The 19,793-nt window shown below is 41.1% G+C and overlaps 1 protein-coding gene across 2 annotated transcripts; it reads right to left on the bottom strand.

Annotated features, from left to right (window-relative positions):
* Positions 1-240: 240 nt before the first annotated feature.
* Positions 241-18,995, bottom strand: galcb (galactosylceramidase b). Of its 2 annotated transcripts, none has more exons than XM_033988436.2 (17): positions 18,823-18,995; positions 18,655-18,723; positions 18,519-18,582; positions 16,855-16,968; positions 15,677-15,816; positions 14,581-14,619; positions 14,146-14,273; positions 7,384-7,539; positions 6,648-6,772; positions 6,428-6,555; positions 6,259-6,348; positions 5,056-5,145; positions 3,922-4,066; positions 3,304-3,484; positions 2,191-2,354; positions 1,009-1,085; positions 241-608 (listed from the first exon to the last, which is right to left on the bottom strand). In XM_033988436.2, exons 1-17 carry the CDS (start codon positions 18,958-18,960, stop codon positions 465-467), a joined length of 1,992 nt encoding a protein of 663 aa, XP_033844327.1. In that variant the 5' UTR covers positions 18,961-18,995; the 3' UTR covers positions 241-464. The 2 variants fall into 2 exon arrangements, with proteins under 2 accessions (XP_033844327.1, XP_033844326.1); XM_033988435.2 differs by lacking the exon at positions 14,146-14,273 and adding an exon at positions 12,334-12,464 and having other exon boundaries at positions 18,823-18,991.
* Between the last annotated feature and the right edge of the window lie 798 nt (positions 18,996-19,793).

Below are 19,793 nucleotides of genomic sequence, written 5' to 3' on the forward strand. Positions count from 1 at the left end.
TTAGTCTTAGTTGCGGGGAGCGTGCGTGCCGTCGCTATGGTGATTGCAGTTGATTTTGCTTACAACAGACGATGACGCCTATTGCGCATGCGTATAATTTGCCTCGGATTTTAATTAATTAATTTAGTTTGATAAAAAAGTTTAATTTTACAAGAATCTGTGAATGAATACTTTTACCAATAATAAAATAAATTAAAAAATGTGTTTAAATAAGAATATCAGGTCTATTGCAACTTGCTTGAGACATAATCATACAAATTGTCTTTAATAAAAATCAATACAATATTTACAAATATTATGATAGAATTTACAGTGCATTAGGCTATTTCAAAAATAATTTACTACAATAAAATTCAAATTTACACATTCAAGTAAGAGCAATCAACACCAATATTTTAATCAAGTCACAGTATAATTCTCAAAGGTAGTGTCAGTCAGTCAAAAGGCACAGGCGGTTGTTGCTGTTACTCTGCTTTCACTGCAAAGTTATCAAACTGAGCCAGTTCATACGAGTTTGTCCCAATGGCCGCCCAGCCGTTTTTGGGAGTGAGCGCCACAGCGTTCTTCCACAGAGGGTATCCGTTCAGAAGTCCAAATGCATACTGCCCCTACACAAACAAAGTAAGTAAAACATGAACCACGTGGCTAGGGCTGCAACAATTTATTGATTATGATTATTTTGTTGGAGATGACAAGTCACAGTCATACTCATCATCGTTATCTGGACTGTACAAACTGAAAAACACATGTGTAAATACCTTTTTATGACAAACAGTGACAAAATCAAAATGTAAAAAAGCATACATTATTTATTTCATCATTAATCTCTATTTAGAAGCTTTCAGTCACCATATTTCACTGATAATGCATTTTAGGTACAAAAGAAATAACCGTTTGTTTGTTGACTACTAAAATAATCATTAGTTACAGCCCTATATGTGGCATACTGTTGGACAATTTACAATTAATTGGCAAAAAAACACGTATGCTTCAAATCTTTCCACTTACTTGGACTGTTAGTGTCAATGTGTGCCAACCGTAGGCGCGTGTACCAGACTTCCCCTCTGCGAGCACAGTCTGACCAGCTAGAGAGAAACAACAAAAACAGCAATATGAATTCTGTAGATCTATTGTTGGCTGGAGCTGCCGTTCACTTTGTTGAAATAATTAAACTTTAACAATTATATTCAACTACTGTACATTTCAGACTATAAGCTGCTACTTTTTCCCCACACTATACAATGGTGCGGCTAATTTATAGATTTTTACTGGCTAACGACCACCGGGGGACGCTCTCTAACAGTAAATTCAAAAGTGAGACAGACGTGGGGAAAGATTATGCACTAAAGAATACACTAGTTTTGATTTTGAACTGTCATTTTGTGCATTATACACACACCCTCATGAAAAACACACGGAAAAATGCAAATGACGCAGCTTTAAAGATAAAGACAACGGATCTGTCCATCAAAGAAGGAAATGGAGCCACTGCACGTAAGTTTGGGATCAATGAAACGATGGTGTGACGTTGGAGGCGGCAGCGAGAAGAAGTTAGTCGATGTAAAAAGATGACAAAAGCTTTCAGAGATGGGCTGTGTTGGTGCCGTTTTATTTTCTAAACATGCAGGTATATTCATCTTGGGTTGGTGCCGATTTTTGTCTTAAATTAAACTAAAAAAAAACCTGTGTACTCTTTCTGTGTAAATATCCCACGTTACAACATATTTGTAACATGTGGCTTATACTCAGGTGCAGCTTATACATGTACAAAATGTATTTTCTTTTCAAATTTAGCTGGTGCGTTCTATATTCAGGTGCGCTCAATAGTCTGAAATGTACAGTACATTCCCACATATTCACTACTGGCCTAATGTTACCAAGAGCTTTTAATATGTAGTTATCAAAATGTCATTCTCTATGGTTTATATTATAAATTAGTGCACTCTAATATAATCTAATAGTCTACAAAGACATCTGATTACAATCTTTATGCATTTGGATGGCAGGCGAGCGTATAGTCCAGCGTGTAGTCCAGTGTGTAGTCCAGCGTGTAGTCCGGCGTGTAGTCCGGCGTGTAGTCCGGCGTGTAGTCCGGCGTGTAGTCCGGCGTGTAGTCCGGCGTGTAGTCCGGCGTGTAGTCCAGCGTGTAGTCCAGTGTATAGTTCGCAGTGTTAATAGTGACTTTCATACCCAGGTCATTAGTGACTTTGTACGTTCCATCTGCATAGACCCAGTAGAAGACTCCTCTGGCACTGCGGACGGAACCGCCTCCTTTGTCCACTCTGGCTGCTACGAAAACCCCACCAGTCTTCACCTTTTCCATAAAGACGTCGCACGAGACTGTCAGATTCTGCCTGGAAGAAAAACAAGTAAAAACGTGATAAAAGATCATTTAAAAGTCTCATATTACTCTGTTTTCTGATCTGTTCTAATGTTGTTTCCTTGTCACAAACAGACCTGGAGTTGTGTTTTTTTGTTTCATTCACACATGTTTAACGCACAAACAAACCTGCAGATTTAGGCTGAGTTCTTCTCTCAAACTGAAAACACTCTGTTCCACCTTGTGATGTCATCATGTGGTGATACAGGAAGTGCTCCGCTGTGTTTTTAAACTCCACACACCTTCATTTCTAGAATCATTTGGATCATTTCAACTTCTGGAATTGCCACTTATCTCGACTGAACTAAAGGAAAAAGGAGCTGTTAACTTGAAAAAAAACTACCACTTCATGACATCACAAGGTGGAACGTCGCATTTTGAGCTTTGGAGACGTAGAAAGACTAATAATAAAGTGTTACGCAAACATGTGTGAATGAAACAAAACACAACTCCAGGTCTGTTTTTGGAAGGAAACAGCATTAGAACATGGATTAAAGCTACAGGAGTCCATTTTGAGTGATATAGGACCTGTGGCTCAATGACTGAAGCATTTACCGCCCAAACAAATGAAGGTTGGCGGCTCCATTCCAGTTCAGATTAACTCCATACCGTGTTTGTGTCCTTTGGCAAGACACTAGCACTTTGAGATGCTAGTCAAAGTTGTAAAGCACATGTTCAAACCGTTCTGTTGAGCTGTGCAAATGACTGAAAGATTCTACACAAGTTCATTTCATTATGTTTTGATTTGTTGTATTGTGACTTTAAAGTCTTTGTTATTCTGTAAATCACTTTGAATTACTTTGTGTACAAATGCTTGATGTTGGTGTTTCTTTCTTCTTTACTTGTCAAATAAGGTTTATAATTCTCGTAGAGCAACGATCAGGACTTGGAAAGCTGAACTGATGTAGTATTTTAGTCCTTACCAGTGATAATCGCCTATGACGCTGATGGTCTGATCTGCGTCCGTGGCCCATGTGATCGGCGTCTGAGTCAGGATTTGTCTCAAAGTAAAAACATGGGGCCCAGGATCTGTCAGATTTTTGTAGTATTCAAAAACTCCAGTCTGGTCAGCGAAGTTTGGAGCCTCAGAGAAAGGAGGGTTTTCTGTTGGGAGGCAAGAAAAACTTCAGTATTTTCTTATTTTAACTGTGTATTTTATGTACAAAACTGTAGTTTGTTTGATGACAGCTGTAACTTTGTGATGGAATTTTCTGGAGGTGGCACGTCGCCTGTGTGATTCCATGGAAATACAAAAGTTAAAACCATACTTTGGAACATTCCCCATGGAGATAGATACATTTTAAGCCACACTATGGAAAATTATAGCCAAAAAATAAAACATGCTTTTATTTTTGTCTATATTTGGTTTAAAAACTTACAAACTTGGGCTTTAATTTGTAGTTTTGGACAATTACACACTGTCCAGCAATGATTGAACACATTATATCACAAAAGATCCAACATTTCAATAAAAAATTGATAATTCTTAACACCAACTTGTCATTAATAAAAAGAGCTCTGTAAAATACGGTGCCACTTACTGTTGTTGAAATCGTCTTTATAAACTTTGGGAAATGGCGCCGACGGTGGTGGATCAGGGTAACTGCCTTTCTTTCCTGTTGTTATTGTTGTTATGGTGTAAACTTCATCCTCTTTTAACTGCAGCGTGAACGTTCCATCCAAAACCTACAAAATTAAGGTCTCATTTTGAGTTCTGATGTAACTCTCCAATAAATCTCAAATCTCTTGTGACAAATATCCATAAAAGAACGAGAGAAAGTGTGAACGAAAAGTAAACCAAAGTGAAAAGATCTAAACCAGGACTAAACCAGGTCTATATCAGGACTAAACCAGGTCTATATCAGGACTAAACCAGGTCTAAACCAGGTCTAAACCAGGTCTAAACCAGGTCTAAACCAGGACTAAACCAGGACTAAACCAGGTCTATATCAGGACGAAACCAGGTCTATATCAGGACTAAACCAGGACTAAACCAGGACTAAACCAGGACTAAACCAGGACTATATAAGATCTAAACCAGGACTAAACCAGGACTAAACCAGGACTAAACCAGGACTAAACCAGGTCTATATCAGGACGAAACCAGGTCTATATCAGGACTAAACCAGGACTAAACCAGGACTAAACCAGGACTAAACCAGGACTATATAAGATCTAAACCAGGACTAAACCAGGACTAAACCAGGACTAAACCAGGACTAAACCAGGACTAAACCAGGTCTATATCAGGACGAAACCAGGTCTATATCAGGACTAAACCAGGTCTATATCAGGACTAAACCAGGTCTATATCAGGACTAAACCAGGTCTATATCAGGACTAAACCAGGACTAAACCAGGACTAAACCAGGACTATATAAGATCTAAACCAGGACTAAACCAGGACTAAACCAGGACTAAACCAGGACTAAACCAGGACTAAACCAGGTCTAAACCAGGTCTAAACCAGGTCTAAACCAGGTCTATATCAGGACTAAACCAGGACTAAACTAGGACTAAACTAGGACTAAACCAGGTCTAAACCAGGACTAAACCAGGACTAAACCAGGACTAAACCAGGACTAATCCAGGACTAATCCAGGACTAATCCAGGACTAAACCAGGACTAAACCAGGACTAAACCAGGACTAAACCAGGACTAAACCAGGTCTTACCTTCAGGGGACGTAGCTTCTCAAAAAACACAGGCTTCATGGTTTTAAAGTTAAACTGCGATCGCCAAACCTGTAGTTCCTCGATCGATGCCTGAAAATAAAGTGTAAACATTAAGGTCATAATATCTTTAAAGCTACAGCATGCAACTTTTCTGGTGTTTATCTCCATGGAAATACCAATGCTTTGCCTGGAATGTTATTTCTGAGTCCATCTCTCCACAGATCTGACCTGTAACTTGGCCTAGTAGGAGATTGATGAGATTATGTTTAATGCAAAACAGTGGAACATTCAGTACATTTTTTATGGATTAACTGGTGGACTCTTCAACAGAAAAGTCCCAAAGTGCTTGTTTAAATGGGGTTATTAGGTTGTTTGGTGTTACCGTGTTTTCTGGACGATAAGTGTCACTTTTTCCACAGTTTGTCGTTGGTGCGACTTATACTCAGATGTGACTTTTATGTGAAATGATTCAAATCTATAAAGTCAATGTTGGTTCTTGTCACAGTGACAGTCGTGCGAGGGGCTCTAGACTTGGACCAGTATCTACTCCTCCTGAACCACTCAACATTTAAAATATCAACATTACACTCATTTAAAAGACAAAGACAAACACTGAACACTTCATCTTCCTCTGGAGTTGGTGGATTTGTTCAGAATCGACACCGAGGATAAAGAATTCAGTGGATTTATTGATTTGGAGTGAGATCCAGACCAGAGTAAACTTGTTGCTTGTTTTTTCTGCTTTATTTATCTGATTAACTTAATATCTCACGTCAGGGGCGTCAAACTCATTTTCACCGAGGGCCACATCAACTAAACGGTCGCTCTCAAAGGGCCAGATGTAACTAAGATAAATGTCACTAAATGTAACCAAATGTAAAATAAACTACTTTTTAATCTTGTTAATTAACCATCTCTATATTTATTACTTATTCAAGTTATAAATATTGCACATGGATTTGCACAGATACAAAAAAAATGTCTGTGTAACTGTGTATGCCCTTATAAATGATATACTTTTTAATTTACTTTGTCCCGGGCCACATTTTATTATTATTTTTATAACTTGACTTTAAAGATAAAATGTCTGTTCTTGGTCTTGGATTTTGTAAAATAAATTTCCCCCAAAAATGTGACTTATATATGTTTTTTCTTCATTATTTTGTATTTTTTGGCTGGTGCGACTTATACTCTGTTACTCACAAATGAGCCCTTCAGGTGAAACGTTGCATTCTGGGCCGTGACGTTAAAAGCAGGAAGTGGAGGTCTTATACAAACAGAGTGATCATGAGTCTGAAATACAACAAAACAAATCAAATGTCAAAAATAGTACGTTTTAAAGCTCAAAAACGTTGACTTGAAGTAAACGCACCATCGTCTCTATAACGACTGTGAGATTCCCTTTTCTATCAGTGAGAGCCACGTAACTTCCCCCTCGCACCAAATGCCCCACAGTCTGTAAGTACGTCCATCCGGGCTGAGCGAACTGTGTAGTGTGAGCTGGAGAAAACAGAAAACTCAACAGATTACAAGTCAGAAATAAAGGAAAAGAAGAAAAAAAGGAAACATTTAAATGATAAAACACTCCAGACCTGTGACCCAAATAGGAGACTCCACCACGTAGTTGTTGCTCCAGGGCTCCTCGGCCGTCATCAGCCCGTCTCGACCGAAAGGGAGGTCGTCGTAGTAACTGGCGATTAGGTTCCACGAAATAGTCCTGCAGACGTGTGTACAGAGTGTAATGTTACAGGTTAGGCAGAGGAGAAAATGTAGTTTACGGGAATTAATTGAACAGAACATAAACTAGAGTCGATTTTTAATAACTGCGACGTTTTTACTCAAGTATTTACGCTAAAGTTACTGAAACCTCCAGCTGAAGCATGACCAAACTGCTCTGACACGACAATTCAAAAGCCAAAACGTACATTTAAATCTCTTATACTGTTAATATTATTATATGTGATAGAAAAGGTTAATAGGTTAATAGAAAATCTGTCTTTTTCAATCACTATATAAAAGCGAATTCCACCAAATCACTTATTTATTGGTCATTATTTAATTTGTGACCCTGTGATGCTGTGAGAGTTGGTGAGAAAATGTTAGTGCCTGTGTGAGAAAAGTGTATAAAGTGTGTGGTGAGGGGTTTTACAGACAAAAACATAGAGAATAAATGTAAAAAATAAAGCTGATACTTCACGGATTTCGCCTGTTGCGGGTTATTTTTAGAAACATAACCCCACAATAAACGAGGGACCACTGTATTACTTTTATTCCAACATATTCTTGCCCATCTCCATACAATTACAAGCAGAAGTGAACTGTACTCACGCAGTCATGAGGCCGTTGACATAGTTCTGGTTGAGGATTCGAGCCCAGCAGCCTCCTCCCACCTCGTCGTTAAAAGTGCTGTAATCCTCCGAAGACCAAAGCTGCTTCTGCGTCTTCAGAGCGTCCAGGACAGTGTCTGTGCCCGGGTAGTGCGCCCTGGAGCGAGAAAAAGAATAAGATGTTTACGCTACAGAAATCACATTCATTATCAGAGAGTTCAAATCTTTACTTTTAGGGTGACCACCTCAAATTGTAGAATAAACAAGAAAAAGGGGTTTTTGAATGATGGTGGGACACGGACGGAGGGACTTTAATTTAATTTTATTGTTTTCTTGCTTTTATATACATATTTATTATTTTAATTTTGCCATTTGATTCTAGTCTAAATGTTGATTTACTTAATTAGTTGTTTTTATTTATAATGTTTTTGTGCAGCACTTTGGAAACTGCATTTGGGGGGCAGGTGCGGAGAGATCCGGGCAGCAGTCGAAGGCGGGGACCTCGACGACCGGATCTCCGGACATGGAGACTAGCTCTGGGGACATGGAATGTCACCTCGCTGGGGGGAAGGAGCCTGAGCTTGTGCGGGAGGTTGAGCGTTACCGGCTAGATATAGTCAGCCTCACCTCCACGCACAGCTTGGGCTCTGGAACCCAACTTCTTGAGAGGGGTTGGACTCTCCATTTCTCTGGCGTTGCCCGCGGGGAGCGGCGGCGAGCTGGTGTGGGCTTGCTCATTGCCCCACAGCTCAGCCGCTGCGTGTTGGGGTTCACTCCGGTGAACGAGAGGGTCGCGTCCCTGCGCCTTCGGGTCGGGGACAGGTCTCTCACTGTTGTGTCGGCCTACGGGCCAAACGGCAGTGCAGAGTACCCGGCCTTCTTGGAGTCCCTGGGAGGGGTACTAGACAGTGCACCAACCGGGGACTCCGTTGTTCTCCTGGGGGACTTCAACGCCCATGTGGGTAACGACAGTGACACTTGGAGGGGCGTGATTGGGAGGAACGGCCTCCCCGATCTGAACCCGAGCGGTGTTTTGTTATTGGACTTCTGTGCTAGTCACAGCTTGTCCATAACAAACACCATGTTCGAGCACAAGGGTGTCCATCGGTGCACGTGGCACCAGGACACTCTAGGTCGGAGGTCGATGATCGACTTTGTTGTCGTGTCATCTGACCTCCGACCGCGTGTCTTGGACACTCGGGTGAAGAGAGGGGCTGAGCTGTCAACTGATCACCACCTGGTGGTGAGTTGGATCCGCTGGCGGAGGAGGAAGCCGGACAGACCTGGCAGGCCCAAGCGCATTGTGAGGGTCTGCTGGGAACGTCTGGCGGAGCCCTCTGTCAGGGGGGTCTTCAACTCCCACCTCCGGGAGAGCTTCTCCCTGATCCCGGGGGAGGTTGGAGACATGGACTCCGAGTGGGCCATGTTCTCCACCTCTATTGTCGATGCGGCTGCTCGTAGCTGTGGTCGTAAGGTCTGTGGTGCTTGTCGCGGCGGCAATCCCCGAACCCGGTGGTGGACACCGGAAGTAAGGGATGCCGTCAAGCTGAAGAAGGAGTCCTATCGAGCCTTGTTGGCTCGTGGGACTCCTGAGGCAGCTGATGAGTACCGACGGGCCAAGCGTGCCGCGGCTCGGGCAGTCACAGAGGCAAAAACTCGGGGTTGGGAGGAGTTCGGGGAGGCCATGGAGGAGGACTATCGGACGGCCTCAAAGAGATTCTGGCAAACCGTCCGACGCCTCAGGAGGGGAAAGCAGTGCTTCACCAACACTGTTTACAGTGCGGGTGGAGAGCTGCTGACCTCGACTGGGGATGTTGTCGGGCGGTGGAAGGAATACTTTGAGGATCTCCTCAATCCCACTGTCACGTCTTCCGAGGAGGAAGCAGAAACTGGGGACCCAGAGGCGGACTCGTCCATCACCCTGGCTGAAGTCACTGAGGTGGTTGGCAAGCTCCTCGGTGGCAAGGCTCCGGGGGTGGACGAGATCCGTCCTGAGTACCTCAAGTCTCTGGATGTTGTGGGACTGTCTTGGCTGACACGTCTCTGCAACATCGCGTGGCAGTCGGGGACAGTACCTGTGGAATGGCAGACCGGGGTGGTGGTCCCTCTGTATAAGAAGGGGGACCGGAGGGTGTGTTCCAATTACAGGGGAATCACACTCCTCAGCCTTCCCGGTAAGGTCTATTCCAGGGTACTGGAGAGGAGAATCCGACCGATAGTCGAACCTCGGATTCAGGAGGAGCAGTGTGGTTTTCGTCCTGGTCGTGGAACACTGGACCAGCTCTATACTCTCCATCGGGTCCTCGAGGGCTCATGGGAGTTTGCCCAACCAGTCCACATGTGTTTTGTGGATCTGGAGAAGGCATTCGACCGTGTCCCTCGTGGTGTCCTTTGGGGGGTGCTCTGGGAGTATGGGGTCCGGGGCTCTTTGCTAAGGGCTGTCCGGTCCCTGTATGACCGGAGCAGGAGCTGTGTTCGCATTGCCGGCAGTAAGTCAGACCTGTTCCCAGTGCATGTTGGACTCCGCCAGGGCTGCCCTTTGTCACCGGTTCTGTTCATTATATTTATGGACAGAATTTCTAGGCGCAGCCAGGGGCCGGAGGGGGCCTGGTTTGGGAACCACAGGATTTCATCTCTGCTGTTTGCAGATGATGTTGTCCTGATGGCTTCTTCGAGCCAGGACCTGCAGCAGGCACTGGGGCGGTTTGCAGCCGAGTGTGAAGCGGCTGGGATGAGAATCAGCTCCTCCAAATCCGAGGCCATGGTTCTCGACCGGAAAAAGGTGGTTTGCTCTCTCCGGGTGGGTGGTGAGTCTCTGCCCCAAGTGGAGGAGTTCAAGTATCTCGGGGTCTTGTTCACGAGTGAGGGAAGGATGGAGCGGGAGATTGACAGGCGGATCGGTGCAGCGTCTGCAGTGATGCGGTCGCTGTATCGGTCCGTTGTGGTAAAGAAGGAGCTGAGCCGGAAGGCGAAGCTCTCGATTTACCGGTCAATCTACGTTCCTACCCTCACCTATGGTCATGAGCTTTGGGTAATGACCGAAAGGACAAGATCGCGGATACAAGCGGCTGAAATGGGCTTCCTCCGCAGAGTGGCCGGGCGCACCCTTAGGGATAGGGTGAGGAGCTCGGTCACACGGGAGGAGCTCGGAGTAGAGCCGCTGCTCCTACACGTTGAGAGGAACCAGCTGAGGTGGCTCGGGCATCTGCTCAGGATGCCTCCTGGACGCCTCCCTAGGGAGGTGTTCTGGGCATGTCCCACCGGGAGGAGGCCCCGGGGAAGACCCAGGACACGCTGGAGGGACTATGTCTCTCGGCTGGCCTGGGAACGCCTTGGGGTCCCACCGGAGGAGCTGGAGGACGTGTCCGGGGTGAGGGAAGTCTGGGAGTCCCTGCTTAGACTGCTGCCCCCGCGACCCGGCCCCGGATAAGCGGAAGAAAATGGATGGATGGATGGACTTTGGAAACTGCATTTGTTTGTGAAATGTGCTGTATAAATAAAGTGGATTGGAAAAATTTAAGCTCAAAGATAAAATTATATGGATTTTTCGCAGTTATTAAGTTTTTATCGATCATAACAGAGACTGGAATAGAAATAGGTGCCAATCATAGACTGTATGTATAAATGGACAAAGCTAAACTGTGAAACCTCCACGTTTCAAACAGGAAGTGATCATGGACGCGCTTCTGGTTCCATTGACTCCGGCTCCAATTTACTTCACATTGAAAAATCGTCGACCCCGATGCCATATGAACCATCTCCGACTCTGAGGACTTCAGGGACCGGCCTCCTGCTCGTCCCAGACTCAGGATTAAACATGGAGAATCAGAGTTTAAGTTTTGTGCAGCTAAAACCTGGAACATTCTCCCTGAAGATGTGACACAGGCCTCGACTTTGACAATGTTTAAATCCAGACTCAAACGGTTCTGATTATCTGTGAATATGACAAAAGGTTTTATTCTGCACTCTTCTGTTTTAATGTTAATTTTATGATGATTATTTGTGATTATTTATGTTTTGATTTGTGTGATTTTAATGTCTTTCTTATTGTTTCTCTTTTTCCCCACTGTTTTTTTTTTTTAGTTTTGCTGCCGAGACGTTGGGTCTAAGGACACTTCTCCATTTTCTTGTTTTCTGTTGATTAATTTACTTGTCTGTTTCTGTTTCATTGTTGATTTTCTAACTTTTCTGTTGGTTAATTTAATTCTCACGTTCAGCCCAAAGAGACGACTCCTGCTGCTGCGATTTTGGGCTTTACAAAAATAAACTGAATCGAATTAACGACAAACAAATCAGGCGCCTTCTTTCTAGCACTAGTGTTAGCAACAGGTTTGATCGACAGCACAGGGAAGCGCACGCTCACTCAGTCCACGTCTTTAACCAGTCTACGGCCCCTGCGTTTACAACCCTGGGCCTTAAGTTCCTTTTTGTTGTTTGTATTGATACGTTTTGTTTATCGTGTGTGTCCCCAAGTCTTCTTTTTCCCCGTTCGTGAGATTTTGTTACTGTAAAATTCGTGTTCAGTTACTTTACCTTTGTTTTTTTTGTTTTAATCCCTTGCAAGGAACCTTTGTTTATACATGTTTAGTTCCCTTTTGTTTAGTTTACAGTTACTTTCCTGTTAATTAAATTACTTCTTATTTTACCATTTATCCATCTTGGTTTTCTTTTTGTTACTTCCCTTCCCCACACGGGCTGAGTTCTAACAACTGGGGGCTCGTCCGGGATTTGAATCTGGGACTTTCTTTGCGAGAGGAAAAAAAAACCAACACTATCACACATGTAAATCTCACGACAGCCAAAAGTGGGACGGATGGTCACCCTATTAACACGTCTTTTAAGAACTGTTAGCATTAGCATTTAAACACGACCATGCATTTAGAAAAAAAAAAACACAAAAACACGCAGTAGCCGGGTTAGAAGAGCTCGCTAACATCAAACTGCGTCCTACCCTATCACATCTACGGCTGCGCTGAGCTCGGGGTCCTTTAGCACGTACAAGGCTATGGGCTCCCACAGGTTGTCACTAGCAACGATCCGAACATGCTCCAGACCCTGTTTATCCAGAGTGTATCGAAGAAGCTACAGCCAGACACGGGCGAAAACAAGAAAAAGAGTGTTGTAAGATCATCGGTTAAACGGTGCACGATCATAAATATGGATTATGATGCATGTGAGTAAAGACAAGGCAGAATTTAAACATTTGCAAAGGTAAAAACTGTGAAATGATTAGTTAAAAAGCACGATATTCCACTAAAGTTTGTTTTCAGAGCAGTTAAAGTAGAAAGAAGTGTGTTTTTGTGTTGGATATGTGTGACGTTTAAACACCTTTTCATTCGTTTTAAAAAAAAGATTGGAAGATTTCACTTTTTGTCGATTGCAGCTTTAAATATTTTAGTCAATCCGAACAGAAAAGCCACAAACATTCATCTTTGACCCATGTTGGCACGGTTAAAAGAAACTAACAGGTTAAGAGCTGAAAGAAACACAAAGGCACACCCAGAAAGTAGAGATTTTCACCTGACGGTCACATGCTCAGGTCGTGACAAGCGTTACACAACAAGGTCAAAATGTGTTGGCGTCACACTGTTACTCTATGGACATTTCATTAAACATTACAAGAAATATTTAAACAGAATTTACGTGAGAATACAACAGAGTAGACCTGTCACGATAACACATTCGAAGTTTGATACATCACTGAAGTAAATAGAGATGCTAAACGATTACACTGAAATAGCCCGAGAGCAGATTTAAAGACAAATGATATAAAAAATGTACAATATTGTTGAAAAAAATCATGAGCTGCAATAAATAAACAGCCCAATGAAACACTTTAGTGCTTAGTTTGCATCTGTAATGAGTCATACAAGTTATTAATTCAACCTTTTACAGCTCAAATCTTATAATACAGCCAAAAAATGTACAAAAAATGTCCAGGAATGTAAAGAAAATGTGACATGATAATAAATATTGAGTGTATTTATAGTGATTATCATGACAGGCCGACAACAGAGGCAGGTCAGCTAATCTAAACACATGCAAATAAACTCAGTACAAGAGAAGAGATAACCTGGACATGGACAAAAATATCTGCATTTTAGTATTTGGACCTGCCCTATGTCCACACGTCAGGCTATTGGTTCATCACATGTACAGCTGTCCCTCGCTTTATCGCGGTTCAGAATGTGTTCAGCCAACTTTACATAAATGTTTGATCGGTGGAAAAAGAAACAACAACGGAGCAGCGCCAGGACGAAGAGGAACTGTGAAATACACGTGAGTCACTATTAATCATTTCTTACGTGTCCATCCTCGTAAGTTAATCCTTATAATTAAATTTGTTACAGTATTTCTAAAAGCTGTCATTTTTATTTACAGTACAGGAGAACGTTTATATTTTTATTTCTCGAACAAAACAAAAAAACAAAACAGTTTTGGGCCTGAAAACAGGTCTTGATCTTTGGTTTCGTTCTATAATACTGGACTTATTTTCAAAAATCTACGAAGGTTTGAACTTTAAGAGAGTTTAAACGAGAGAGAAATGTGAGAAAATGTTAACGCCTGTGAGAGAAAAGTGTATAAAGTGTGTGGTGAGGGGTTTTACAGCTGCAAAAAATCTAGAATAATTGTAAAAAATAAAGCTTCGACTTCACTGACAATTTTTTTTTTGCCTGTTGTGGGTTATTTTTAGAACAAAACCCCCGCGATAAACAAGGGACCGCTGTAATTTCATACACACACGCTATCTGTCCATACTTACCCGATGACTTTAACAGCGTCATAAAGCAGCGGGTCTATAATAACACTACTGGCGATGCTCCAGTCTCCATCTGCTGCAATGACGCCCACCTCTGAGAGAGCGGCTTTGTCCAGAGCGTCCCGGAGCACCTTGGCAAGAAAAACACTCTCTCAAGAAGCACCTGTGATTTTTACTGTAAACCGTAAAGCACAGAACAGGAAACTGAAACCTACGCAACATTTCGAGGGCTTCTTCCCATTGAAAAGACAGAATATTTTTGTTGTTTTAAATTGTTTATCGCGACATCAACGAGCCCAATTTTCCATTTTTCTAACACGCTTGGTAATGTTGTGCCAAATGGGTCAACGATTAATGTTATAAAGGTGTTTTTTATGTTGATTGTGTTGCGTAATTTAAGTATGATAAGCAAAAAAAAGAGGAAAAAAACGGCTTTACCTTTATGTATTTGCTGTCAAAGTTCCGTTCATTCCAAATCTAAAAAGAAAAAAATGAAATTCACAGCTCAATGCATGATACTTAGTCTTAAACACATTATTATAGTAGTTACAGTAAAATATCAACTTTACTAACAAGAATATACGATGCATTAAGGTGTTGATAGGAACAGTGGCTAAATAAATATTTTTATAAACATTAAGTGGAGTAATTACAAATAGGAGAGTGTGTATAGGCCCGTCAAGATAATTATTACGTCGACTTTTTGGCTGTATGATCAGATTTAAGATGTAAAAGGTTGAATTAATCTCTTCTACGGCTCATTACAGACGCAAAATAACGACTAAAGTCTTTGATTCTGCTGTTTATTTATTGCAGCTTATGATTTTATTTTATTTTTTTACAATATTTTAGATTTAGAATAGTTTTTGTGTCAGTGGCATAAATTAGTTTCAATATTATTCATTCGTCGTCTGTATTTACTTCAGCGATATATTAAACTTCAAAATGTGCCATCGTGACAGGCCTAAGTATGTACGGAGCAAATACTGTATTTTCCAGACGATAAGTGTCACTTTTTTCATAGTTTGTCCAGGGGTGCGACTTATACTCAGACGCGACTTATATGTGAAATTAAATTATTCAGATATTTAAGAGTTGGTGGATTTGTTCAGAATCGACACCGAGGATGAAGAATTCAGTGGATTTATTGATTTGGAGTGAGATCCAGAGTAAACTTGTTGTTTTTTCTGCTTTATTTATCTGATTAACTGTTAATATCTTACGTTAACAAACCAGACACGTGTTCAGTTCTGTCTGTGCTTCATGGAGCTGAATAAATATAAATGTGTTACGTTAGCGTGATGTACTGATATTCAGCCTGTTGGTCCACATTTTATTATTATTATTAGAACTTGACTTTAAAGATAAAATGTCTGTTCTTGGTCTTGGATTTTGTAAAATAAATTTCCCCCAAAAATGCGACTTATATATGTTTTTTTCTTCATTATTATGCATTTTTTGCTGGGGCAATTTATACTCCAGAGTGACTTATAGTCCTGAAAATACGGTACATTTGCTCTGAGTGGATACACACCCCGACATACTGAATGTCCAGGTCATGGTACTGCTTTGCCCCCAGAATCCAGTTCACCACATACGAAGCCGTGATGTCGGGGAAGTCGTACGGCCAGTTTTTACCACGACCAACCCATCCCGGAAAGGCCCAAGGAAGACCTGAGATTAAACAAGATCATTAGAGATTATTATAGTCCCATTGTACATTTGTCAACTCTTTGTTTTTATACAACGCTTTCCGACTTTCTTCGCGTTCGCTTTACATCAAGGAACCACTCGCACATTCATACACCAGTCCAGCAGCAGCATTCATTTGTGGGAGCAGGCATCGCACCGCCAATTTAACGAACAGCCAACCTTCAGATCAGTCGACAAACACGCTACCAACTGAGCTCCTCTCGCCCCCTTCTGGCACTTAAAGGTACGCACACACACAAGGACGTGCACGGACATTTAAAGGGGCAGGGGTCAACCAGAGAACACTGCACTTTAACATATCATTTGAAATCTACTTACCCACATTTTTAAGAGCAAGCAAATTTAGTTTTAATGTATTTCTTTAGATTTCGATTAATTTTAGACGTGCGCACGCTGAGGTCTACCAACAAAGCTTTATGCATAGGTGTGTATGAGCTGAGGGACCGGCAAGAAAATTAAAAAAAAGATAGAGCCATAAAGGAACATGCAAGGGGTTGTGGGGTTCTCCAAAATATAAAAACTGTCCAAGAGCTTAGGTGAAGTAGAGCATTTTCGTGGACTCTGAACTATCCCTACAGTCGATTTGGCTCTATTTGCCGTTCAAGTTAAGGCATAAGTGGACTCTGTAATCTAAGAAGCAACAGGCAGACGCACGTGAGAAAGAAGGAGAGGGAAAGAAACAGAGGGAAAGGAACAGCAGTTAAATTGTTTTATAGTAAAGTTGAGTGTTTTACAACTTTCACACATCTGGTGTCTTCACGGGGTAAATATTAAACCTAAAAATATAAGTTGATCACGAGGCACTTAAACCAAAGGGGCAGGTTTCACGCGCCTGCACACACATTTACATTCACAGTATATCATATCATACAGACATGCACAAAAGTACACTAGAGTACAAAAGCTCTCTATGCAAGTCAAGTGAAGTATCTTGCGCATGAACACAACTGCATTAATTGTTTCAGGCTTTGGGAAACTTAAAATTGATGCATTTCTCACCAATCAGTGTGATGTTGGGGTTCCTCTTCTTCGCTTCCTTCATGAGCCACCACTCGTACCCTCTGAAGTAGTTCTCATCGTCTTCATAGTGCATGTGTGAAGGCTCTGTTCCATCTGGTGAGAAAACACAGAGTACGTATTTTATTCTACGCTCATTTGACGTGAGTAATCAGGGCTTGACATTAGTTTAGTATTTCTCTGTTACGAGATAAATTAGACAAGCCACCGTTACAGCAGGGTTTCGCTTGATTAGCTTCTTTGTAATTCTTCTGGCGTTAAAGGTGTAATGTGTATCTTTCTAGTGGGTGCATGTGTCCTTGGAGATGTTTTTGCTTTGCCTGGAATGTTCCACAATATGGCATTAATTTGCTCACACATACCTTGAAAAACATGCATTCTAACTGTTTACATTATTGCCTCTTCACAGATCTGACGTGTGACCAGGTTTGCTGGCATCACCTGCTTAATTATATATATTATATATAGAGATAAGACTCTTCAGAAGCAGAAGGCCTGGTTCCTTATTCTGCAGACCAGCAGCAGCTACTGAGATTCTGCTCAAACTATGAGGAGCAATACGATTTAAGTTTGATTCTACAAAGAGTGTGAAGAAAAGGGAGCGCCTAAAGTGTTTCCTGCTTTTCTTGTGTCTGGACAAGATTATTTGCTCTGGATAAGGTCTTTTTGGTCGTCTTGGTCACATCATCTGGAGCAGGGGTGTCAAACATATTTTCACCGGGGGCCACATTAGCAAAATAAATCAAACTACTTTTTTAACTTGTTGATTAACTGTTTCTGTATTTATTACTTGTTCAAGTTACAAATACTGCATATGCATTAGCCTAGATGTAAAAATATGGCTGTGTAACTGCTCATCTCCTGATAAAATTACATTTTAAGACCATCATACCTTTTAGTTTACCCTGTCGAGGGCCAAATGAAATGATGTGGAGGGCCACACTTGAGTTTGACATATGTGATCTGGAGTGATTTCAATGATGATGATGACATACAGAGGCCGTACTGCAAACTGTACGCACGGAAATTTCATTTGTATACAAGTAATGTGAAAATGTTACTGTTTTGTTAAAAGCTTACTGCACACCACTCTATGCTGCCCCCTGTGGTGCAGTTACAGTAAGAGTACATTTAAGAAGCAGCAGGTTGCATATAATGATGCAGTTTGTATTTTACTGACAGTCCCTCAATGGACAAGTGCCAGTTTTATGTTTGTGCAGAATAATGTCCCTACACTGAATGCTGTTATCAGGAACTTTGTGTTTGAGTTTATGAATCACCTTGAGGACTCACAAAATGAAATGATAACAGTGTAGAGGCAATGGAGGAAGAGTTTATATGGATTATAGACCATTATTACTGCTGTGTTTGTGTTCAGTTTGTTTTTAATGTTCTATATGGACCCGCTGGAGTCTGAAATAAAGATTGATTGATTTAAGTTATATTAAACTGAGTCTATGGCAGACAAACAATACAAATGCAGCTTTAAGTAATATCAGTAGAATAAGTTAAAGGACTGTGCAAAAACTCAACTGGTTATTGGGACTGAATGTATTAGTACAGAAATAAAAATCATGCAGCAATTTGTTTAACTAGCCATTTTAAATCTCTGACTTTTATTATAAATATAAGCATTTAGAACTTACCAGTAGTTTGAGCATCTCCTCCAATCTCAACCTTCAGAATGTGCAAAGATGCGCCAAAGTTGGGCTAAAAAGACAATTTAAAAAGTTTTAGATATATTTAATGTTAAAAAAAACTAGTAATATTAGAGTGTATTACCTTAAACAAGTAGTCTAAAATCTGGCTGCGATATGGCTCATCGTAATTAACAAGTAAACGAGTGGTTGCCTAAAGTAAAAGGACAAAACATTTAAAAATAGTCCTAAAATAACAAACATCACAGTGCTCCATTCACTGAGCTACAACCCGGAAGTGAATCAGTCTCACCCCTCCGCCGCTCAAACCTCCAATCCCGTCAAACACTCGGCCCAGTCCGTTTTTATCATCGAGGACATAAGTTTCAGCAGAATTAAAATCTAAAGTTACTAAAATTAGCAGCAGAACCAAAGGCGCGGTCTGCTTCATGTTGTTTAGTCAGAGGCACATACCGGAAGTCAGCTGCGCGCCACCGACCGGGTCACATGACTATACTGCGAGCACGTGACTCATAAAATTTTTTTTAAATTAAATAAAAATAAATAAATGGAGGGAATAATTTCATTTCTATTGTCAGTAATAGTGAACTTAAAGGAGTAGGATTATTTATAACAAACACAAGTGAATTTATTTCTACATAATTTTAAAACGATCACAGAAAAGCGGCGTGTTGTTATGTTCTTGGCCACTAGATGTCACTGTTGCTCTGTGAATGCAATTTTATGTTGCGTTTCTGTTTCTTAAACTGTTTTTGCTCTTTCTCAGTTGAAAAATTTCGAGAATAACTTACAACCAGAAATGGGAAAAGAGGCCCACTCCAATAAAAGTGGCTCAAATATTGTTAGATTGGCATATATTTTAAATTCATAATCATTATATTATATGACATTTCATTCATGCTGTAATATGCAATTAACTTCAATTAACTTCTATCTGACACATTTTGATTTATTTTATGCATTCTTTCCCGTAGAATAAATATGACACACAACATATTTAGTCTTCACTATGTGGTATAAATTATATAGGCTAATATTCACTTTAAAACAACACGTGTCATCTAAATACATCCCTGAGAATAATTTTTAGATAGACAGATTATTAGATTTGATTATTTATGCATCTATTTATTTTCAAATGACGGTATTATGTTTCTACAGATTGTGAAACATATGCAAATTTGTTATTAATTGCAAAAATAGTGTAATAGACTTGTCCGAGTACTTGTGATTATGTTAAATTTTATTGCTTATCTCCAAAAA

The sequence above is a fragment of the Periophthalmus magnuspinnatus genome, chromosome 22 (assembly GCF_009829125.3).
Source record: "Periophthalmus magnuspinnatus isolate fPerMag1 chromosome 22, fPerMag1.2.pri, whole genome shotgun sequence".
NCBI lineage: Eukaryota > Metazoa > Chordata > Actinopteri > Gobiiformes > Gobiidae > Periophthalmus > Periophthalmus magnuspinnatus.

Excerpts from the sequence above, each read along its gene's own strand:
- galcb (XM_033988435.2), bottom strand. The coding sequence starts at position 18,960 with ATGAAGCAGACCGCGCCTTTGGTTCTGCTGCTAATTTTAGTAACTTTA. Across the intron at positions 7,540-12,333 it reads GCAGCCGTAGATGTGATAGG|GGCGCACTACCCGGGCACAG; the intron begins GTAGGACGCAGT and ends TTCTCGCTCCAG. Across the intron at positions 4,067-5,055 it reads AGAAGCTACGTCCCCTGAAG|GTTTTGGATGGAACGTTCAC; the intron begins GTAAGACCTGGT and ends TTAATTTTGTAG.